General features: G+C 43.2%; 1 protein-coding gene across 6 annotated transcripts in view; it reads left to right on the top strand.

Moving 5' to 3' along the window:
- TNIK (TRAF2 and NCK interacting kinase) overlaps positions 1 to 24,974 on the top strand; it is a 374,995-nt gene that overhangs the window by 291,481 nt on the left and 58,540 nt on the right. For 2 of the 6 annotated variants that reach the window (XM_029939880.1, XM_029939882.1), the window contains exons 13-17: positions 11,529 to 11,639; positions 12,468 to 12,554; positions 13,561 to 13,749; positions 23,539 to 23,703; positions 24,530 to 24,769. In XM_029939880.1, the coding sequence (XP_029795740.1) occupies positions 11,529 to 11,639; positions 12,468 to 12,554; positions 13,561 to 13,749; positions 23,539 to 23,703; positions 24,530 to 24,769 (792 nt within the window). Of the gene's footprint in view, positions 1 to 11,528; positions 11,640 to 12,467; positions 12,555 to 13,560; positions 13,750 to 21,923; positions 22,005 to 23,538; positions 23,704 to 24,529; positions 24,770 to 24,974 lie in introns of all 6 variants that reach the window. The other 4 variants (XM_029939883.1, XM_029939884.1, XM_029939879.1 and 1 more) reach the window with 3 other exon arrangements.

Genomic DNA, 24,974 nt, shown 5'->3' on the forward strand with positions numbered 1-24,974 from the left:
TAAGCTTCTGGGCATCAGGGACATTGTACCTTAGGAGTGAACTCTTTCACTGAGAAGGGAGGACCAAAGCAGTCAAAGGTACTGTAATCAATGGCCTGGGTTTGAAGCCAGCTCTGCCACTTACCAGCTTTGTGATCTTGGGAGGGACGTGACTTCTTTCTGCTTCAAGTTGTCGGTTTATGAAAGGGGAGAGTGATAATTTCAAGGATTGAATGAGTTAATAGACAGAAAGCACTTAGAACAGTACCTGGCACTGAGTAAGTACCTAAGTAAGTTCAAGAAGAGAGTTGCAGAGGGAGGGAAAAATCTTTGTTTCCCATGATCTGCCTTGCCGTTGCTACCCTGATTCATCTTTTCAGGGTGCTCGCGGTCAAAGGCAGCCTGAGCAAGCTGAGCGCGCAGAAGCGGGAGACAGGGAAATCAGTGTGGCTTTTCACAAGTGCACATTCCCACCCACCGGACCATACTCCCAGGCCCTCGACTGGAAGAAAGCACCATACGCAAGAATAACTCCCCCATTCAGGGCCTGGGGTGTTAATTCATTGGCACTGCTGAGAAATGGCCTTTAATTCACTTAGTCATTAACCGTAGGCGTCCTAACGTGTCTTGCGAGCGACCTCCGGTTGGGAGGCAGCACAGCCCTTTATCCCTGAATGTCGTTAGCATCAGCACGAAGACTGAACGCTTCCTAGCTGGGCCTTTGTTCTTTTATTGCGATTACTGAACAGAGATTATGAATCAGCTGGGAGCCAGGATGGCAAAATGAATGCCCATTGTCCCAGGCAGGGCCTGCCCATGGGCCTCTGACAGTGATCTGTGGCCACACACGTGCATATATCACGCTGGTGCTTCAGGAGGCCATGTGGTCTGCATGGCTATATGTGACACTGCTTCTCAGTGGTTCCTGGAAGAGCTCCTTGCTCTGACTTACCCACTGGGCTGCTTGGTCCCCTGCACACTGGGATGGGAGGGGTTTGCTAGTAGGGTGAAGAATTGGGGCTGAAATTCCTGGATGGCAGCTTAAAATGTTACTAATATTTTAAATCCTATTTTCCAGGTCTTTTATATTTCCAAAAAATGGGAAAGATATGTCAGTATTTTACTATTTTTTTAAATTTTTAATGTTTTATTTACTTTTGAGGGTGGGGAGAGAGACAGAACATGAGCAGTGGAGGGGCAGGGAGAGAGGGAGACACAGGATCTGAAGCAGGCTCCAGGCTCTGAGCTGTCAGCACAAGAGCCTGACGTGGGGCTTGAACCCACAAACTTGAGATTATGACCTGGGCCAAAGTTGATCACTGAACCAACACCCAGGTGCCCCTGTTTTATTTTTTATTGTTATTTTTTAAATTTTATTTATTTATTTTGAGACAGAGAGAGATAACAAGTGAGGGAGGGGGAAGACCAGGGAGGGAGGCGGGGAGAAAGAGAATCCTGGGCAGGCTTCACACTCTTGGCACAGAACCCAACACAGGGCTCAAACTCATAAACCTTGAGATCACGACCTGAGCTTAAGTCAGAAGCCTAACTGACTGAGACACCCAGGGGCCCCCATATGCCAATATTTTATACTTGTAGTATTTCATACTAGAAAATAGCCGGCATTAGTTCCTAACCCTCAGTGTACCTAGAGCACCTTAGTGGATGTCAGGGAGGGCTTGTCAGTGCCAGCATGGAATGGGCATTACAGACCTGCCTTCCAGTATCTAGGGTCTTTGTGGAACCTCTTTTACTACATCTGGCCTGCATCTCTGTATTTTACAATCAGTATTCTTGGTCGTCCCTAACCATGGAACTTTGACAGCAATAGTTGCAGACAGTATAATTTCACATGACTTTTAGATTAAATTGTTTTCATTTCCCTTATGTTCTCTTCAGTGAGCAGTTTTGTAGAATCATAGAGGATGGAGAATATACGGGACCTTAAAAAGTGATCTCAGCCAATCCTTCTCTTGAAGGAAGAATCCCTTTGACAATATTCCTCAGTCATTTAACCTGTTGAACATCTGATCTCTGCTTATATGTTTAAAGGCTTAAGGAAGGATGTACTATTTTTGAGCAGCTCCTAATGTTAGAAGATTCATCCTGTTATTGATTCAAGTCCTCGTATATTCTTGCAATAATATTAACACAAGTAATGCCAGAAAAAAACTAAACGAGCCTCCCCTTCAGCCCCAGGAATGTCTGTGGCAATGATGATGTTCTTCCCCCGCTGTTGCTGGTTCCTGTAGCCTTTCCACGTAGGATGCAATTTAGCGTCTTCTGTACTATCCCAGATGTGCTGGAGTGGCCCTCTCTGTAGATACTGTGTTAATAAACTGCTTCATTGATGGGTTGTTTTCATAAGACCCCCCTCCCCCATGTAAGAGTCTCATGTAAGGCTTCTAAAGGATGGTAGAAGGGATTTGGAGTTACACCTGAACTTGCCTTTTTACACTAACCTTACAGAGTCATAGGTCCTCCGGATGTCATTCTGGCTTCTCTATATGATACCCAAGAAAACCCCGGTGGCCCTTCCTTCCCAGGGAAAACCGCAGCATGGAGACAAGAAGGAGCATGATTACGCTGAATAGCACCCATAGAAGAGGAAGGACCAGAATTCTTCATCAAGCCTTCTCGCAGCTCTGTTTCAAACTTTCATTCCTTGGGCCACAGGCATCAAGGCCACTTAGCACATATGTCCTCAGGTGGTGCTTAGCCATAGGGCTGCCTACTGATCCAAAGTCAGCCTGGGAGCCCAAGGGAAGAGCTTCACTTAGGAAGTTAATCTTCCGGGAAATCTCTGAATGGGTAGGTCAGGTGGTTTAACTTTAGTAGTATAAAGTAAGTGTGGCCTCTCTGGCCAGTCTAGCTTTCTCATTGGTTCTCTGTATTCTGTGAGGAAAAGGTGGGTAAGGAAGGGAAGATAAAAAGAAGGGAAAATGGCCACTTGAAAAAGCCTAAGACAACATCCCTCACTTGGTGTATGTAGATGTCTCAGCCAGCTTATTTCGAATCCTTAGAGGCAGCATGCCAAGAGCCAGACATAGAGTACAGTCCTGGCTTTGCACTTCTCGAGTGAACTTGGGCAGGATATTGACGTGTGTCCGCCATGGTTTTCTCATCGGTCAGATGGGGATGGTGATGACAGGACATGCCCCCCAGGGCAGTGGTGATGACTAATGAGTCCGTATGAGTGAAAGGCTCAGGACACGGCCCGGCATTATAGAAGGCACCACAGGTGTTTGTTCAGAATCCTAGTGTTAGTTGCAAGGAATCGTGCCCTTGTCCTGCAAGTGGTTGGTCTTCCCCAAGTTGAAATGTTGGCAGAAGTTGAAATGGGTGAATAGAATGCCCAAATGCTTGAACACCTCACAGTACAGCCACTGTGAAGGTTGTAGAGGACAGTCTTATTTAAGGGAGTGGGCATGTGTGCTGTGCGGTTTATTCAAAATGGGTCCTTTCATTCCGAGTGTCTTTGAACAGAGTTTCTTTGTCCAGGAGACGATTTGAGGTACTTGCCACAGAACCTGACTTGATCCTGCACCAGCTTCTGGCCTGTTTTCTGGAGGTCTCCCACAGTCAGTGGGGTCCCCTCTCACCTCTTCCAGGAGGTCACCCAGGTTGAAAGTGAGTGGAGCTGTTCAAGAGCAAATCAGAATTCTGCTCTGTTTCATTTCTCATTCTGAATTGTTAGTAGATTTTTTTGGGGGGGGGGGGGCTGGCAATGCAGCACATCCTTGCTTAGAGTCAGATGAACAGACTTGGGAGATCACCTAATCTGCTCCCATGTTCAAAGTTGGGTTATTATTCAAGGTCATATAACATTCACTAATTTGTTAAACCAATATTTATTAAGACTATGGTCTGAATGCTTGTTTTGGTGGCAGAGCAAGACCAGAATCTAGGCCTACTCTTTCTAAATTTTCTTTAATCTTTATTTATTTTTGAGAAAGAGAGAGACAGAGTGTGAGCAGTGGATGGGGCAGAGAGAGGGAGACACAGAATCCGAAACAGGCTCCAGGCCCTGGGCTGTCAGCACAGAACCCAATGTGGTGCTCAAACTCATGAAACAAGAATTCATGACCTAAGCCGAAGTTGGACACTTAGCCAACTGAGTCACCCAGGCACCCCTGGTCTTACTCTTTCTGATCCAGTGTTCTTTCCCCAAGCCCTGTGGCCTCTTTTACCTACCCCCTCAGCCTCTGGGACATGTCACTGCAGCTACAGGATATTAATTCCTAAACATAGATGTTACCTCTGGGTCTTTATACTGGGAAATGTGACATATATAAAAGATAGACCCAGAGCCCCAAATCTACCAGAATGTCATGAGAACAAGATTCAAATTCAGTCAAAACATTCAGTAAGTAGAAAAAAGCAGCCAAGTTTCCTCTCTGGAAATTTTTAAGAATATTGAAGCAAGGGCTGCTGGTGGCAGGACAGGTGAGGTATCTTTTGCTCCATCCCTCCCTGCACACTCTAAACTGTGCATCCCATTACATCTCCAACTGCTGGAATACTCTCCCAGGTACCGGAAGCTGGGAAGTGGTAAGGCATGGAGTCAGATGGACTCATGGAAAGAGCATGGAGTCAGACTGACCTGGGCTTGATTCTAAGCTCTACCATTTTCCAGCTGTGTGCCATGGAACAGTTTACTTCTCTGAGCCTCAATTTGCTTATCTATAAAATAGGAATAATAATAATAAAGTCGGTAGTCACACTGTGAAATCAAATGAGTTGAAATATGTCAATCACCCAGCCAAGCAAATACTTGACACCCATAGACAGTGCCCAATATGTGCCATGATTTTCCCTTAAATTACTATGTGGCCACTGACAAGGCAATGAACCTACTTGAGAGTCTGAAAAGAAAATAAAGAAAACATTTGCCTCACTTACCTGACAGAGCTAATGTGGGGTTCTGATTAGAATAATCTATGATGCAGTACTTTTTTAGGTAAAAATAATTCCATACATACAGATTATAATCCTGTACTTTTTTTCCTAGAAGATTCCATATCTGGGGCACCTAGGTGCCTCAGCCTGTTAAGTGTCTGACTTCAGCTCAGGTCATGAACTCATGGTTTATGAGTTCAAGCCTTGCATTGAGCTCTTTACTGACAGCTCAGAGCCTGGAGCCTACTTCAGATTCTGTGTCTCCCTCTCTGCCCCTCCCCTGCTCACACTCTGTCCCTCTCTCTGTCTCTCAAAAATAAACAAACATTGAAAAAAAATTTTTTTTAAAGATTCCATATCCTTGAATGGTGGATGAGCTGTATTTAGCCATGTTTACTCTGGTGCAGTGTAAGAGCCTTTAGATTAGAAAGGAGACTATGTTGTTACCCATTCGGCCCCAGCCAGCTTGTGTGTTACTATGGCTCACTTCAGCAGCTCTTCACTGAGAGGTTGTGGCAGGATCAGAACAAACTGGCTCCCATATTGTAAAAACAACTTTAACCACTTGCTCAGGTGACATCAACACACGTGCCATCTTCATAACCAAAGAACCAAATCACAAGTCTGCAACTGCTTGTTTATCTCATTTTGATCTGTCCAAGGGAGGCTTTGAAGTTTCCAAATCTGTGGAGAGCCAAGATCTGTTCCTCATTTGTTTATGTGTAGCCTTTATGATTCTTCTTTACTTCAAGAAAAAGGACATAAGGTGGCTTACAAAGATTAATAATAGCAACTAAGAATATAATAAATGAGAAAATTAAGTAGAAGGGACTAAAAGCAGAAGAGAAAAACAAGACAAGCCAGGGTAGGGTCAGTTCGCAGAATGCCTGTACAACATGGCATCTAGGCACAGGTGCCTGAGGGGGCCACCAGTCTGGCTCTGAGAGTCTGACTCTAGCAACTAAGAAGAGAGGCATCGAATATTTTGAGATTTATGTTGTCCATCACATCAGAGCAAACTTGTTACTCAGATAAGCTTCCTAAGATAGCTTGAAACCTCTACCCTTACTAGTAGTGGTTGGAGTAGTGCTGTGAATGATGTGTGAGGTGATATTCCTACCACAAATACAGTGGTTAGCTTTATTCAGCTGTTGTGGTAACACTGTAAAATGCAAGTTATGGGGAGCCTGGGTGGCTTCGTCTGTTAAGTATCCCACTCTTGATTTCGGCTCAAGTAATAATCTCCTTGTTTATGGAATTGAGCCCCACCTTGGGCTCCATGCTGGCAGCACAAAGCCTACTTGGGACTCTTTCTCTCTCTCTCTGCCCTCCCCCAATCATGTGCTATCACTCTCACTCTCTCAAAATAAATAAACTTTAAAAAATGAAAATAGGAGGCACATGGGTGGCTCAGTTGGTTGGGTGTCAGACTTTGGCTCAAGTCATGATTTCACAGTGTGAGTTTGAGCCCTGCATCAGGCTCTGTGCTGACAGCTCGGAGCCTGGAGCCTGCTTTGGATTCTGTGTCTCCCTCTCTCTGTCTCTCTCTCTGTCTCTCTCTCTCTCTGTCTCTCTGTCTCTCTCTCTCTCTCTCAATATAATAAATAAACATTTAAAAATTAAAATTAAATAAAATGCAGTTCATGGCTTGACAGCTCATCAAAGTCACTTCTACAAGAGCCAGAGCACTCTGGTGGAGGTCACACCTTTCTGCTGGTTAAACTTAATCTAATAGGAGTGTTTAAAGAAACAAAAGGGAAGAAAGATCAACACCAGACCTTTGGCAACAGTCAGCCATGAGGATTATTTGTTACAACTTGAGTAGGAATAAGGTGGTATTCTCCTGCAAGAATCTGAAGAGCCAACATTCTGCATAATCAATTTGGGATAAATGTATAACCTTGGGGGAGGGGGGGTCCCCTGAGCAAGGGAACAGGATTATTTTATTAAGATACACTAACTAGCTCACATACTTGAAGTATGTGAGTTTACTTCTATGAGCCTCAATTTGCTTATCTGTAAAATAGGAATAATAATAATAAAAAAGTCTATAGCACTGTGAAATCAAGTGAGTTGAATGAAACATTTTGATCACCCAGCCAAGCAAATACTTGACAGTGTGAAGGTAGCCTGAGGGGAACACCCCAGGGGAGGACCAAAACTGCCCAGAACAAAATTTTTCTTTGGGAACATCCACAGAAGACTTAAGGGCAAGAAGACCCCTGTGACATACTCCATAGAGCAAGGCAATATTAATTTTAGCCTGAAAAATTACAGTGTGAGTATTATCAATCATCCCCCACCCCAAAAAAATTAAGAAACTTCTAAAAACCCACAGAATGTCTAACTTTAAGTGATATAACTTGGGAAGAAGATGTGGATGAAAACCTACTTCTAGGCAGTTCAGTAATGGTGGGGTATTGGCCAGGAGTTTTAGGATAGTTGGTTTAAGCCATTTCTTTTTGACAAGAGGACCACAGTCATCTTTATACATCATTTGAATGAAATTTAGAAATGCTTATTGCAGTTTTGGTTTGTACTTCTCTGATGATGAGTGATGTTGAGCATCTTTTCATTTGCAACATCATGGATGTATAGAGTGTGTCAGTCAGTCAGAGAAGGACAAATATCATATGATTTCACTCATGTGTGGAGCTTAAGAAACAACACATGAACATAGGGGAAGGGGAGCAAAAATAAGAAGAGAGAAGGAGGCAAAGCATAAGAGATTCCTAAATACAGAGAACAAACTGAGGCTTACTGGGGAGGGGTGGGGGATGGGCTAGCTGGGTGATGGGCATTAAGGAGGGCACTTGTTGGGATCAGCGCTGGGTGTTATACGTAAGTGATGAATCACTTAATTCTCCTCCTGAAACTATTATTACACAATATGTTAACAAACATGAATTTAAATTTAAATAAACAAATAACTAAATGAAAAGACAATTTTTAAAAAGGCAATTCAGAAATGCTTACTCTTACTCCCTTATTTTAATTTCCCAGCTTTCTTTAAGATGGCAAATCGGTACCATGCCAGTGCCAGTTGTTGGTGGCTCTTTGTTTGGATAAACAGTCTCAGGTCGTGTCTGTGCTCAGCATGAAAGAACATTCTGGTCTGAGAATGACATAGAGAATGGAGGGGTGGTCTGAGGCTCTGCCAGCCTTTCTCCTCTTCCCTCGCTACACAGTTTACAGTATTCATTGCAACAGATATCAATGGTATTGGGTCCAATATGGGATTTAGTGGGAGATAAAAAGTGGAGTGGAACAGAGACCCTGCCCACAAATAGCTTTCAACTTAGATTGTAGAGTAGGTAAGATATACTCAGATAAACATAATTGAAGGCACAATGGGATACAAACTCTAGGGATTAATAAGACAGAAAATGCCTCCAAAGGAATTTAAAATATTGTGTTGTCTTCTCTGCCCCAAGTGTCTTACTTGGTTCCATTAAAAAAATCTTCTGTGCACCTGTCAGGTGCCCAGCCCCAAATAAGGGGCTGTGGGTCCAGAGAGAATCACGCAGAGGCCTTCCTTCAAGGAGCTTCTTCTAACAAGAGTCTTCAGAGCTTTGTGGAGGTATCTGCGTGAGGTCAGGGACTTGGTCTTTCCCTGGCATGTTTTAGTACATCCCCAAACAGCTCCATGCCCAGGAGGAAAGAAAGCAAAGAGTTTTCCGGGAAAGGCATTGACATTGAAACACAGCAGCTGGAAATTGGCAAGGTGCCCTCAGAAGGTTGGGGAATGATTTATTTTCCCAGCCTCACCGCAGGAACCAAAGCCCTGGCAGATGCCTCCATGTGTTAGCAGCAGCTGATCTAAGTGAGATCATTATTAATTATTAGTTACTTCTGAGTGTCTTTCTCAGAAACTACGGAGTACTTGGGAAGCCCAGACCCTCTTGAGTTGCAATCAATACTGTGTACACCTTGCACAAGGACCTGAGTGGCATGTAATTATAAAACAGTATTGATTCCTGGAGAAGGGGTTGAAAATGTACAAATCCTTCACATAAAAATCAGCTAAATCTTCAAAAGCCTTGATTATTTTTTTTTTGTCAAGAAAGAGACCGATGGTGGGAGTACAAGTCTTGAAATGTTAGCTAAATTAGGGCTAGTTCCTGCCAGGAGACAGATCTGTACACATAATTATTTTATCCTCTGTGTTGGCATTGATTCACTTGGGTTGAGTGTTGGAAAGATCTCTGTTTTGGGTCTGTAATCCAAATTATTCAGTCAGTTCCTATGATGATGTTTTCTACTCACATCTTCCTGTATTATTTTTCTGTAAAACAAATAATTACATGTCTGGATCTTGACTCATCCCTATCTCTCAATATACCCCTCATTCCTTTCTCTAAACCTGCTTTTCCTCCTCTGTTTCAAAACCATCTGCTCTGCTCCTTGGCCAGAAACTTCACTCACCCGCACATGCCCCTTAGTCCCCCAAATCCTGCCTATTTTGTTTTGGCCTAATTCTAATTTCTACTTCTAAGTTGGCATCCACTCCAGGCCTGTTAGAGGAGCTGGAAACTGGGATTGCTTTTAGACTGTCTTCCTTTTGGCTGCGTCTCCATTCTCAGGAGCAATTGTGAACATGGACTCTCTGGTTGCCTTCGCTTAACTCATTGGGGCCCCACTATTTTCTGTCTGCACCCACAGAACGGCCTAGCACTGCATTTCAATGTCTAGTCGTGCTTCCTCCCATGGCTGTTAGGAGGCCCCTTGAAAATGCAAGTCTGGTTATGGCATTTGACTGCAGAAAGTCCTGCAATGGCTCCCTATCACCTACCATCTGAGGAGGACAGATAATTGTTGATCTGGAAGTGATAGATGTTGAGTCTCAAAAAAATGTAGCTTCTCTCCAAGCCTCAGAGATTATTGGAAGACAGCAGGTTCATCGGATTGCAGGTGGGGGCCACATGAGGAAGGCCTCCTCATTTGTGGGCGTCTTTGGAGTTTTGGATGTCTGCTAGGTTAGCTGTGGCTGTGACAGAGCTTTTGTATTAGAAGGTTCTTTCCCTGGTTGTATAAAGCTAGCTTGTCAGTGTGATATAGTCACAATCCATTCTGTTTTGGATACCTCACATTTTCTTAGCCAGGTAGTGATGTGCTGTTAAGAATGTTAAAAGGGAATTGGGCCCACCCTGATCGGTTCCCCCCAACCCTGTATTTGAGGAAGAAGAACTCCCAATGCCAGTACAGAGCTCCAATACCAAGAGCTACAGCATTTCTCATAAGGAGCACAGATGGCATATGTTATAGGAAACCACTTTGTAATGTGTGACTGTCCTGTGCATTGCAGGATTTTTAGCATCCCTGACACTTCATGCTAAGTGCCAGTCACGTCCTCTGGTCATAGGGACAACCAGAAAAACTCCCACAAGCCCCTACACATTCCAGATGCTCTGGGGATTGGGGAACGATGCTGTCCCACTGAGAAATGCTGGTTCCTGTAACTGTTCCTAAGACATTCTCCTTTTCTGAGAGTGTCATGAAGGCTGGATTTGTCTGTCATCTTTCTGTGTCACTCCTGTTGGCTCCTCCTCTCCTGTAATGATTGAGTTCAGACCGTGGAGTTGCATTGCCTAGCTTTGAAATCAAGCCCCACCACTTACTGGGCATGAACTTGAACATGAGGAATGACCTTCAACAATTGCTTAATCTCTCTGAGCTTCCATTTTCTCATATAAAATGGGAATGATAATAATATCTACCTCAGCAGATTTTTGTGAAGATAAGACAAAGCATGAAAGAAAGGTGCTCGCCATGCCGTCCATTTTCAGAGGCATGGTGACTGAGACATCGGTGATGAGTTTAAGGGTCTTACTTGAGTGAGACTGAAATTGACACAAGTGAATTCTTCAGAAAATAAATAAAAGGCAGCAGGATGTATCAGAGAGGGTAGTGGACAGGGTCAGAATCAATGAATTCTGTTGTACTCTCAGCCCTTAGTTACTGTATGCCCTTCAATATGTCACTTTATTTCTTTGGATTTTGCTTTCTTTTATCTATGAAATATTTGCCCTATATGGTGTCAAAAAGATTGAATGACATGAGCTTTGCACATGTTTTTTTTTTAAGTTTATATATTTAGAGGGAGAGAACTGGGGAGGGGCAGTGAGAGGGGGAGAGAGAGAATCCCAAGCAGTCTGTGCACTGTCAGTGCAGATCCTAATGTGGGGCTCAATCTCACAAACTGTGAGATCATACATGACCTGAGCGGAAATCAAGAATCGGAAGCTTAACTGACTGAGCCACCCAGGTGCCCCTTAAAACCTGTAGAATCTCATAAGCAGTGTGATGATATGTAATGAGTAACTTACTTTACATTGGTCTTTCCTACCCCTAATTTGAAAACCACCATTAGCCAATAGGGAGAATGCACTTAACTTCTTGGGAGGAGTAAAACCTAGGGAGTCTACTTGTATCCAGAAATGACCAGGTGTTCGGCATGACACTTAACTGCTCTCTATCAGCCCATCCTTGCCAGCGAGTCCCTCAACAGCACAGGACAGAAAGAGGCTTTGGACACGTAGGCACCTCTGGAGAAGAGCGGACATCTGCGGCTCTGTAGCCTTCGCTGCTGCTGTCCCGACAGCTCAGCTCCAAGTCCGCTTCCTTCATGTTGTCCGCTTGTGGCTCCACAGCAACAACGGCGAGAGAAGGAGCTGCGGAAGCAGCAGGAGAGAGAGCAGCGCCGGCACTACGAGGAGCAGATACGCCGGGAGGAGGAGAGGAGGCGCGCGGAGCACGAGCAGGTACAGCCGGGTCGGAGCCTGCACATGGCCCCAGGGTGACCTCGGGTGCCTGCCGTCCCCGGGTGTGGGTCACCTTCCCCTAGGACTGCTTGGTTTAAGCAGGTTTTTACTCTTTCTCAAGCTGCTCTTCTCACCTCTTCAAGAAGTCAAACGCACAGCCTTGTTAATGCCCACTCATTGAACCTTGCTTCCTTCCCAGGCCAAAGTGCCCTGACATACCTTGATCTTGGGGTTCTCCCAACCCTGGGTATGTCCTTTGAAGGTAGCGCTGCAGCATAATAAACGAGCTACATCTTTCATTGCTTTACAAGGGCCTTTCCACTCCTGCAGTCTCTGTCTCCATGAGGGAGCCGTGGATGCCTGGCCGTCTCTCTTGGTTAGAATCACATTCTGACAGCACAGTGGCACTCCACAGGATGGTTCCATTACAAAGCCTGTGCACGATGGCATTCAACTATTATTTTATTCCTGCTGCTCACACAGGAGCCTCTGGACTTAATAGCGTTGTTAATTTGGGTAGCCCATAAAGAGGGGACCTGTGATGAAAAGCCGTAGGATGTAGCCGGTTTATTAAAACCAAATCGTACCAGCAAAGCACTGAGCCATCTCGGGCAGCTGCTGCAGGCAGACGGCTTGTGCTTTTGACTGCATTGAAACGCTTTGGCTTCAGTACTTTTCCTGTTTGGTGAGGAGGCCTGTGGGTAGTTTTTTTCCCTCCTTCCTTCCACACTTTACTCGGCAGCTCTGGTCACCTTTGAAATTACCAGTTCTTTTTCTCTCTCTTTCTCTCTTTGTGTTCTCTGAATTCTCTGCTGCCTACCTCTCCAGGAGTACATCAGGCGACAGTTAGAGGAGGAGCAGAGACAGTTAGAGATCTTGCAGCAGCAGCTACTGCATGAACAAGCTCTACTTCTGGTAATGGGGAAGCCGAGGGCCAGCGACCTGCTCTGTGTTCACCGTGTGTGTATGTGTGTGTGTGTCCCTGTGTCCCCCTAACATGCCAGTCCACAAGAAGGGATCCTCCAAGCCTTGTGGACCTCAGAAAGTCTCTCGGAAATGTATTATATCTCCTGACCTAGTTTGCCATCTTATGTTTGAGACACGTGTTGTGCGTTCTTTATTAACTCCATCTCTTTGTGAAACTTTAGCATGAATCCAATCTTATTACAAGTTCAGACTGTTTTTGAGAGCCCCTGTTTATTGCAGAGTAGTTTTTAAGGTCATATGCAACATGCTGGAATCCAATCATAGCAAAATGCACCTCTGCTGCAAGAACCCACTCAGCTCTGCAGTCATATTTCATTTGCAGGCTATTAGTTTTACCCTCACGATGGGAACATTTTGTGTTCCCTGCTCATGCGGCTTCCACTTGAAGTACTTTTTTATTATTATTGCACTGCTCTCCAAATGAGCTTCTTGATATATATTTTTTAACTGAACTTCTTATTCAGTGGCACTGTGATATTTTTTAGCCTGTGCATACACTTACTAATGGCCTTTGTTGCTCCAAGTTTTGTTAAACAAAAGATGACTTAAGCAATTATCTATAGCTATATATTTAGTTTTGTACTTAATTGGACATGTTTGAGTGGTTTAATTACTAAATCAGGAAGTGGATGGCTCCTTACAGGAGTGTGTGCTGACCATCCAAATGTCCTCATTATTGCCACTTTCTTGGTCACATTTCAGGGACAAGTCACTTTGCAATGGGTGGTGTTCCATAGGGATTTCCATGAAACGGATGGTGTTTTCATTAAGCGCTAACCCCTGCTAGTAGCCCACCTCTGTGGCACCTCCCTGTTAGCATTCGGGCCCCTCGTTGTCATCTCTTTCGCCTCCACTGCATGCTCTTCCAGTGCTGGCCAATGGTTTCCACATGGTGATTGGCCTTCTCTTCGTCCCTCTTTTCTGATCTGGATAGGAATATAAGCGCAAACAATTGGAAGAACAGAGACAAGCAGAAAGACTACAGAGACAGCTGAAGCAAGAGAGGGACTACTTGGTTTCTCTTCAGCATCAGCGGCAGGAGCAGAGGCCTGTGGAGAAGAAGCCACTGTACCATTACAAAGAAGGGATGAGTCCTAGTGAGAAACCAGCATGGGCCAAGGAGGTAAGTATGTGAGCAAGTGTCACTGTGTCCTGTTGGCCAGGCTGTTGGCTACAGTGAGTTCATCCGTTGGAAGTAGAGAATTAAACCAGCACTACACAGTTGGAAAACAATCCATCATAAGAAATGCATGCTTTGCTTTTGAAAGAGCCATAATATTATTCCTGTAGAGAATTGGCAAGACACCATAATCCATTAGTGGTTTTTGTTTTTCAGGGAGTTTTATGTTTTTTTGTTTTTAATCTTCATGGATACAGAACCAAGGGTAGAAAAACCATTTTTCTCACAGGAGTCCAAATGAGTTTGTGGCATGAGGAATTTTAGAGAGTTTCCTATAAAAGAGTAAGATTTAATAAAGATTTAGGGAGTTTTAGGTAGAATCATTTCCTGTCCATACCTAGACTGTCAAAGTGATCATTAGCATTGTTGCCAACCTTCCCTTGCTCCGTCATGGAAGAAATGGACACACCGTTGCTCTCAGACCTGTGGTTGCATTCATCCCTTCTAGGGTCAGAGGTCATGTATATTTCTTTTGCAGATACTTCCAGAGCAGTGGTTCTTCATGTGCTCAACTACCAGACTAAGGATGGATTTTCAGGAACTTGGCTCTGTGATGAGCTATTTTAAAAATCTAATTAAAGCCCATTTGGATGGTAGGGGAAAAGAAAAGGTGATAACTAAATGGGTGAAGCGAAGAAACAAAATAACAACTTCAGCCAAGATTGACATCCCTCGCAGGAGTCACTGTGTCAGCTCATGCACATAGCACTCTGACTTTCAGTTCTGTTGTTGCTTGTGGCTCCCAGGGATTTCCTTTATTTTCTTGTGAGCATAGTGTTTATGGTACTTCATATTTTGTTCTAGTATCTTCAGGTATTTATAGCCAGAGCTTCTTTCAAAGTATCTAGACCACAGTCTTACCAGAACTGGATTTCTTACATAAGATGCTCCTTTTCTAAAAATATTTCTGTCTTTTTAGTTCCTTATTCTCTTTCATATATGTAAAGAAAATGCTTGAGATGACATTGCCCTAATGTTAATGATGATTGTTTAAGGGAAGTAGAAACTTCAGGGGTTTTTTTCTTCCAATGTTTTTGTATTCTTATATATTGTATAAGTCTTTTATAATGGCCATGGGCCATTTTTTTCAGAAATTAAACTTTTTTTAATGTAAAAAATCTGAATCTGTAGAGAAAATCGTTTGATATCATGTAGAGAAAGTTTTGGATCACTTTCCTTTAGAGTCTGTTAATACGATCTGTTTTACCTATGTCTGTAACAGCTGCCTCTTTCTCTTAGTAACTCAATTTTGTGATCCGACTCCCAGGTACAGCACCGACCCCTTAATAACCCACCTGCCCCTCCAGCTAAGCAGAATCACAATCTTGTTCCACGGCAGCTGATATGCATCCTGGCTGGTAGAGATGTGCCACCTTCCTCCACTGCTAACCCATTTTCTAGCCCTGCCAAGCTGAAACCCTCAGCTAACCCAGACTCACAGCTCCTGATCACAGCAGGTGTTCAGAAGGCTGAAAAACTAGGCTTTGCTAAGCTAATGCCAGTAGCACCTACAGAAATTCATGATTCCAGATCAAGACTCCTGTTGGAACATCACTCATGGAAGAAAGACGGACCAGCTTGTCCTAACAGAGTTGGTCTTGAAAAACAACTGAAGGCTCAGGAAGCCTCAAGGATGACAGTGAGATCTCCAAGGCGATCTCACTCCCAAGGATGTAGTCCAACGCAAGAATTGGGATCTAAGGTCATTTGTGTGTCGTCTCCCAACATCTTCAAAGCGACAAGCCCTAGGTTGTCTATCACTGCAAGTAACAAGGGCCTTAGAGACTCCTGTGGACCTTGGGGCAGGAAGGGCATGAATTCATGCATCCTTCCAAATACCTCAATGCCTCTAAGAAGTGCTGCATCGTTAAATGATCTTCCCTTGATGTGCAACTACATGGCGCTCAGTGTTCCCAGACCCCAGCATGAGTATAGGAGAAGGACACCTACAGATCCAATTGGAGAAGACAGTGATTCTTCCCGAAGCATCCCAGAATTCCTTCTTTCCCCCATGCATCTCCCTCATGCACAAATGTACCAGAAAAGGGGGGAAAGCCTGAAGCAGTTCCCACATCCTTCCTCCCACCTCTGCCCAGCACAGTCTGATGTGAAGTTAACTGCTTTGACTTCTTGGTTATCTAGTCACTCCTTGTCTTCCTCACTGAGTTTCCTGGCCTGTCCTCTCTGTTCAGAGCTAGTTTACAGCTCCCGAGCTTTCAGAAGACGGGACACTCCTGGGCGCCAATCTTTGCAGATGTCATCAAGGTGGTTTTCTAGGCCTCCTAATTCCCCTGTGCTTCCTGGCCAGGCTCCTAGCAGTGAAAGAAACACAGCAGTTGGGTGTGCAAACAACCCAGCTGTGTCAGCAAGCACTCCCGACGTGAGGTTCCCTGGCCATCATAAATCTGGGCCACCTCTGGTGGGTGATGTCTTCCAAGGTCTCTGGCTTCCTAGCGGCCGGCACTCTTCTTTGGGTTTCATACTGTTCTAGACATATATGGGAACACGCTTCTGGGATTCATATTTAGTCCAATCCTTCTGGGTGTGGTTAACATAATCCAGCTTCCAACTAACCAATCTATTCATGAAACAATTCCCAAGTCTTAAAGTGGGTGTTCACATTTAAGAAGAAAGATTAAACATTTAGACCATAGAATGAATGATGGTGCTAAATTTGGGATTGGAGCGACTAGTATACAAATAAGAACAAATAATTGTCTACTTTGGCTTGATTCATCATTTTCTTAACACCCACTTCTTAAAATGGGAATAAAAATGGGTGTGAGGGTCCTTATCTTCTTGACCTTTTAATGCTTCTCATAGCAATGTATGAACTTCTCGTCTTGAGCGTTATTTAAAGATTTCTTTCCTTATAGTAGTGAGATAGATGGGGCTGAAAGTAGCTGTAAAATATATTTCAACACAGTAAAATTATATTTCAAAACTTTAGATACGGACAGAATTTCTAGCCCAGCAGAATCTTAATTTAGCAACCAAGAAAAATAACCTGAGTTAAACTCTCTTTTGGAGTTGGAATAAAAGGTACCCTTTCTTTTTTGAATGCATCCTTTCCAAGGATATAAAACTGAACTTATCCTTGCCAAGGTCTCCTGTGATACAGGGTCTAGGCCTTTGCCCCCTGTGCCCTTGAAGACACCACCCAGCCATCTTCTCCCCTGGCAGCCTCTAATTTATGCCAGTATTTGTTATCTAGCCCACGTCTATACCTCATCACCAGGATGCCTTTTCCTGTTTTGGTTACCTTTTCATCCCCTTCTTTTTCTTCCTTTTTTCAAATTGACAGTTTTTCATTAGCTGGTATAATGTTATAATGCCTCACCCTCTGTGATTTTGTGGCTTCATTTTATAAAATGTAAGTCATCATTGCATTTCTCATTAGCTTTTTCATTAATCTGTTGGATGAAATAAGATGTGAAAATTCTCAGTCATTTGCAAATCTTGTTGAGCTCTTCCCTCTCTCAATTTTTTTTAATGTTTTTATTTTTGAGAAAGAGAGAGAGACAGAGTGCAAGTGGGGAAAGGGCAGAGAGAGAGGGAGACACAGAATCCAGTGCTGGCTCTAGGCTGTAAGCTGTTCAGCACAGAGCTTGATGCAGAGCTCGAACTCACAGACAACAAGATCATGACCTGAGCTGAAATCAGACACTTAACTGACTGAGCCATCCAGGCGCCCCTTCCCTCTCTGCTTTTATTGAGTATTCCATCTGTCCCAATTGACACATTGACTGTGATCTTCAGATTTCAGCCAGAAAGGAACATTAATGTCTCTATTAAAAGGAAAGGTGGGGATATTTTCACTCCTTTCAAATTCTCTGCCATTTCTGGATTAGGATGGAAGTCAGGTTTGTTCTGTAAAAACATCAGTATGATATTCTGTTAAATGTCAGCAAAATTTGAAGATCTTTTTTTTTCCTCATTTCCACTTTTTGAAAGAGATTTATTTTCTTATAATACCTTTTTTTAAACATTGGGGCAGATTCCTTTCCTTAACCTGGCATGTGATTGGGCCTGGCAGTAAATGTGTACCCCCCCTTTTTTAAAATTGTCATCGACACCCAACAGTGACAGAATGCTGTCTCTACATGAATGCTGTATGAAATTGTATTTTAATTTTTTTCAACACTCCATCATGTTCTTACTTTGCGATGCATTCCAGTCATCTGGCCATGATTTTATTTGGCAAACATTGGGCCAAGATATCCCTTTATATCTCATCAGCCCATGAACCGTGAAATCCTATATATGAGAACTCCTCTACTTGGTTTTCCCTACTTAATAGTGATGTGGGGTTTTTTCCCTCTTTTATATGTTATTTTATACATGAGGTCCCAAATTACATTTAGAGAGTTTATAGCTCTGCTCCCTTTTTTCCTCAGTTTCTGCTTCTCTCTCTTAAGATTTGGCATAAGGAGGTCAAGTTCAAGTTCAAGTTCTTCCACCTCCCGGCTGGGGGATATGGGACAAGTCTTGGAGCTTTCCTGAGGCACAGCTTCCCTATCTGCTCTTCCTGCCTTCATTGCGTATATGAACATTCCATTGAAACCATAGACACTGTGCAGATGCAAATGGAAGATAGTATTCAACACAGTCATACTTTATTTCCAAGACCACTGCCACCCACAAGGAGTGTCTGCCTCTGTTGTTTCTGGCGTGTACTTCACAAGGGCAGTCCACATGCATCCCCATCTCCGCCACTCACCTCTGCCCAGTGACACAGGCACACTTCTTCATCTCCCCTCTCAGCTTATTAATATTTACCTTATTATTTTTAAGTTATGCACTCTGACCCCATGAAGACCTATACTTTTCTCTGGAGTGATTGGCTAAGAGTGGATAGTGGAAGAGCAGTCCAGGTTCTTGTCTTCAGATGAGACCCCATTTTAAGCATTTTCTATGAATGAGTCTCCCCTGTCCTCAGAGGGGCCTCAGAGAAGGGATGTCCCCAGTCTTGTTCAGTGACCATCTTGCTCCTGTGGTTTTGCCAAAGGACAGTATGACTCAACTCTTTATGTGACCAGTGAATACAAGGCCAGAGTATCTAATGAAAGTTATTTGTTGACTTCTTTCTCTTTCTCCAACATTGACAGTAAAAACAAAAAAATCAAACTGTTTTGTTCAGTTTCAAGAAAAAAAAAAGAATTCCCATATGATTGTGTTCAATTCATCATGTATAGGCTTCTAAGTAAGGCCTTCTAGACCTCCATAGACCCCACAGATGCTGCATCATATAAAATATTATAAAAATGCACCGATATGACAGCAAATATATTTTTGCTATCAACGTCTAAAAAATTACTTCTATAATTTTGTTTTGAAAAATTTCTCTCTACAGACATTATTCATTATTGCTAAGTGAGACATTGTGAGCTATGATTTGTTGTCAACACACAAAACAATTCAACAATTGACATTGATTTGCTTCCTTTTATACATGCTTAAACATATTTTTATTCATTTTGAGAAATTTTTTGAAATCCTATAATCAACAAATTTATTTTCAGGTCTTCTCTGTTTGTATAGCCTTTATGCATCTCAGAGGCCTCAGACATCACCCCCATAGAACCCACAGTGCTGCCTAGAGCAGGATCTTATTTCTGAGACCATTATTATGATTTTCTTTCTCCCTATAATGCTACAATACATAGAATAGCATTTCTCTTTTATTTAAGTTTATTTATTTTGAGAGAGAGAGCATGAGCAGGAGAGGAGCAGAGAGAGAGAGAGCATGAGCAGGGGAGGAGCAGAGAGAGAGAGAGTATGAGCAGGGCAGGAGCAGAGAGAGAGAGAGTATGAGCAGGGGAGGAGCAGAGAGAGAGTATGAGCAGGGGAGGAGCAGAGAGAGAGAGAGCATGAGCAGGGGAGGAGCAGAGAGAGAGTATGAGCAGGGGAGGAGCAGAGAGAGAGAGAGAGGGAGTGAGGGAAGGAGAAAATCTCAAGCCGGCTTCACACTGTCAGCACGGAGCCTGATGCAGGGCTCAAACTCATGAACTGTGAGGTCCTGACTTGAGCTGGATGCTTAACTGACTTGAGCCACCCAGTGTAGTATAGCATTTCTGCAGAGGTGATCAAAATAAACCTCCCAAAATTTCAGTTTTGAAGTTCAAATGGTCCTTTTAATAAGAAAAAAAAAATGCTTTTGTACTAAAACTGATCAGTCTCTCCTTATCTTGTTTTCTATATTCATTGATAATCTCTACAAGTATGAAATCCTTTGTAGCAGGTATCTTTTGTTGTCATCATCCAGCACCTTGACACTCTATATCTGTTGCTACTAGAACATTCTTTTTTGGTGGTACTTCTGACAGTTTACATCTCCTTGGAGCAGAGGCTCAGATAATAGATTTATTTTTGATATCATGCAAGGCAGATCAAAATGTATCTCCATTGTATTCCATTGTTCAATCACAGATATCCTTATTCTGTGTGAAAAAAAAAAAAAACCTTTATTTGTCTGGCTCACATATCTATCTCCTTTTCAATTAGTGGAAATAAAATGTGGTGAGTCAGGAGACAGGCCTTTGCCCACTATCAAAATGATCAGAGGGGCCTGCATGCCCAAATACACTACCCAGCTTCTCTTTTGTCTGATATTAGGATGTTTGTTTCTTTGCTCCAATATTCATGCTGTTCCTTTGCTGCAAAAGCAGTGGGCAACATTATCTCCCTAAAAACTTCAGGACAATGTTCGCTTGAGACAAAGTATACAGCCAGATGACTCATTATTACACCTTTCTCATAGATTTTCAAATTTCTTTGGACAAGCTCCAACCCAAGAAATTTCACCAAACTGAATCATTCTGAAATAATTTGCAAAGTACAACCATACATTACTTTTGCCATATATTCTCAAATGGTACAGTCTGACACAGATGAATGGTAGGATTTAGTGTGTAAACCAGTTGATGAAGGCATAGGAAATTATACTAGAAGTACATTCGTAATATTTGTGCATGATCAATCAAACGCATTAACTGCCTATGAAACTCAGCACTCACTGTTCACTTCCCGTGGTCGCTCTCTGACCCGTATGGCCTGTGGTAAGAATGCCTTCTTTACTAGAACCTTGCTGTAGGCTGCTGCCAAAAGAATTCTTTATCTCAAAAATGGTTTCTTTGCTCAAGAGGGAGTCTTTTTCATTTCCATCCCCTCAAGGCAGACTTCTTCAACTGCTGTTTTTAATGTGCTGCCTCTAAGCGTGTGTTTAAAATGGATTGCATTTTATAGTTAAAAAATAAAAATAATGTTAACTATTCCCCACTCTCTGAATATATTTGGTTCCTGGCTGTTGGCTAACAGGTGGCTATGGACTGGATCGCCAGGTATTTTTCTAAAACTGCGTCTGGATCTCTTGGGTTCCTTAGCTCAGATTGCAATGACTTGTTTGGACGGGGGAGTCTGGACAGTGAGGGGTACTTATACATGTGACTTATCTATTAATGATCTTGGTGAAATAAGAAAAGGGCTAATATTTGACCAATTTCAGTAGCCTAGAAATAATCACTTTCTTTTTCAAGGAGTCTAGTATTTAGAAAAGCAATACATTGCATGCCTTGCTCTCAGTTTATCTACCACTGTCTTTGTGGGACTTTGTCTTCTTTATGATCTCAGCTCAAAACTGGCTTTATTCTTTTCTTTCGCTCAGTGAAATAGCCAAATAGTTATTGCTGCTGTAATACTTTGTACACACGCATACACAAAGTATACATGTTCTGGTTTGTACACTTGGCTTTTGATAGCTAACCTTGTTTGGTATGTGGTAAGCTTCTGGGACATGGCATTGCAAAACCAGAGTCAACTGGATGCCAGTCGGATGTCCCCTGCACAGCCATGGTGGGAGAGGACATGCTAAGTTAGCCTCAGTAGAGGTGAAGGGATGGTTTTCTGTTCTGCAGCTTATCTTCTTATGTTAAAATGTTTGCAATTAATATGACAATTAAAAAAACCAGACTTATTCAGTATATGAGACTGAGTCTGCCTCTAGAAAGATTCATAATGAAATAAGGAAAGGAAAGAAGAGCTCTTCTGAAAAAATCATAATTTCAAATCAGGCAGTGAAATGAAGAAAGAGCTCCATGCAAATGTATCTTGACCTGCAGTGTGGCCTCAGTGACGGACACTTGGAACACTCCTCAGTGAATCAGCAGAAGAGAGTTAAGGCTCACACTGAAGTCATCAGGGTAGGTGCACTGCCCCAGAGGTTTGGGAAATACAGCTGTCAAATCAATGGTAAAGAAATAAAGGACAGGATAAGATGGATCTGAAAGAAAAGCCCTAGATATCTTGAACTCGTCAGAGTTCTTAACATCTTCTTTATCTTTTTCTTTTCAAGATTATTTATTTTGAGAGAGACTGAGACAGAGACAGCGCGAGTGGAGGAGGGACAGAGAAAGAGGGAGAGAATGGGAATCCAAGCAGGCTCTGCACTGACAGAGCCCACGTGGGGCTCGAACTCATGAAACCGTGAGGTCATAAGCTGAGCTGAAACCAAGAATTAGACACTTAACCAACTGAGCCACCAGCTGCCCCAACATCTTGTTTATCTAAATTTCCATTTGGAAATCTCTGTTACAGTCTGTCTGCTGCAGACATGTCCAGAGGGGAATCTTACCTATAAAAAGGGCAGTCCCTGGGACTGTGAGCCTTTCTTATAAAACAGTTCTGGTCATTTATCTGCTTTGGGTTTAGAGAGACTCAGCAATAAAGGGAAATGAAGCAGCCACAGAAGAGAAAGCACTGGAGGCCGGGAGAGAAGAAGGGGAGAAGCAAGAATGAATGCCACACGTGAACAAAGAGGGAAGAGGTTGGAGAGTAAGGCAGTGCAGTGCTGGCTGGGAATGGAAAGATGTGTTTTAGGGCGCAGGGAGACAAGTGACTAGAAAGGATCCTAAAGAGGAAAAGAGAGAAACGATACAAGAAGTCTATTGAAGGCAGTCCAGCCCATTAAGGGAGAGCCTGAAACGCCCCCTTATCAATAGGGCACCAAAGCAGCATTAGTGGTCTTCCCTTCCTGTCCCATGAGTCGGCGCAAAGCAGTTTTCTGCTGTTCTTAGACAACTGGACAATCTTTTTTTTTAATGTTTATTTTTTAGAGAGAGAGAGAGAGAGAGACAGAGAGACAGAGTGTGAGTGGGGGAGGGGCAGAGAAAGAGGGAGACGGAGAATCTGAAGCAGGCTCCAGGCTCTGAGCTGTCAGCATAGAGCCCAAGGTGGGGCTTGAACTCACAAACAGTGAGGTCATGACCTGAGCCAAAGTCAGACACTCAAACGACTGAGCCACCCAGGTGCCCCTGTTCCTAAGCAATCTTAATGTCCACCATTGTCTCCCTCACTGACGCCATGGCTTTGTGACCAGTCAGCAAGACAATATCCAATCAGTGCAAGGTAAACTTTTAAGTGGGTCCCAAATTCCCAGATAATTGAAACAGCACAAGATAACTGGATATCAGAAGGATGATGGCTTAGGTGGTCTGTGTTTTTGGGCTAATGTTTACTCTGACAGAAAAGATCTTTTGATGCAGAACAGATATGAAGAGTTTGGGGTCCTTAAAACAAATTGATTAGAGGGACACAAAAATGGCTGTGCAGGTGACTACAGATAATCCTTATTAGGAAGCAAATCAGTTTCTATCCATCTATATCCATTAAAGCCCCTCCTTTTCTTTTTTTTCTTTGTTTTGCTTTGGTTTGGTTTGGTTTGGTTTTTGCTTCCAGGTAGAAGAGCGGTCAAGGCTCAACCGGCAGAGTTCACCTGCCATGCCTCACAAGGTTGCCAACAGAATATCTGACCCCAACCTGCCCCCAAGATCGGAATCCTTCAGTATCAGTGGGGTTCAGCCTGCTCGGACACCCCCCATGCTCAGACCAGTCGATCCCCAGGTACATCTCCCCTTTGTTCCATCGGCCAGTTCCATACAGTGTCCACCTGAGCCTATTAAAACAACAGGAGACAGTAACTTTGACTCACACTTCGGACCAGTGCAACAATGGCTCTTAATACAGAATCTGTAGAAATAGAGGAGGCCCCACTGGATTTGAAGGGTAGGGGAAGGGGTGAGAAAGAAAAAAAAAAAAAAAACACCATCCTTAACTTTGAGCCAACCAGAAAGTCACTTCTTGGTGTATGGACCATGAGATTTGTGTGGGTTCGTATCCAGGTTCCTGTACCTACTAGCTGTGAGATCTATGTGTTACTTAACCTCCCTAGACCTTCCATTCTCACGTGTAAAATGGTGAAATAATTGTGTCTACCTCTTGGTGGATTTAGAGAGTTCTTTAGTGAGTAAGATATCCCGAGCACTTGTTTTACAGAGTGCTCTCCAGTGCACAGTGCACTAGTACAGTACCAGTGTAGTGCACCGTAAGGGTGTTGAAGGAAGTTTATAATGTTAGAAGAAAGGTATTTAAATATATTATATTGCTGGTCAGTAAATGTTCACTGAAAATTGCTATTGTCACCATATGCATTTCACTGACTTCTTAGCTGTCCCCAGTAAATCACTTATTTTTTGCCAGGCACCCTGGTTCAGCCCTACATATGGCTGTAAGTGGGAAATTGGGAAGAGCTTCTAAAAGTATTGCTGGAGAAAGCTGTGATGGCCTCTTTGTACTCTCTAAAATTTTATTTTTCCTTCCACTGAAGAAGGTACTAGCTGATCTACATTTTCTTCTAATGATGTTGCCCTAATGTTGGTTTGATGCTTAGATTCCACATCTGGTAGCTGTGAAATCCCAGGGACCTGCCTTGACCGCCTCCCAGTCGGTGCACGAGCAGCCCACGAAGGGCCTCTCTGGGTTTCAGGAGGCTCTGAACGTGACCTCTCACCGTGTGGAGATGCCGCGCCAGAACTCGGATCCCACCTCTGAAAACCCTCCTCTCCCCACCCGCATTGAGAAGTTTGACCGAAGCTCTTGGTTACGACAGGAAGAAGACATTCCACCAAAGGTAACAGCGTGGCATGCTTTTGTCATCATTACTGTCATTGTCATCATTGTTTTTTATTAGTATTATTACCTCTATTCCAGACCTTTTATGGTAGTGAGGAGCATGAGAATGCCAAAGCACTGCACCTTCTCATATTTGTTTTTATCCCTCCTCATTCCCAATCCTAAGAATTGGATTATCATTTATCATTTCTGACCTTCATTTC

The sequence above is a fragment of the Suricata suricatta genome, chromosome 5 (genome assembly GCF_006229205.1).
Source record: "Suricata suricatta isolate VVHF042 chromosome 5, meerkat_22Aug2017_6uvM2_HiC, whole genome shotgun sequence".
Classification (NCBI taxonomy): domain Eukaryota; kingdom Metazoa; phylum Chordata; class Mammalia; order Carnivora; family Herpestidae; genus Suricata; species Suricata suricatta.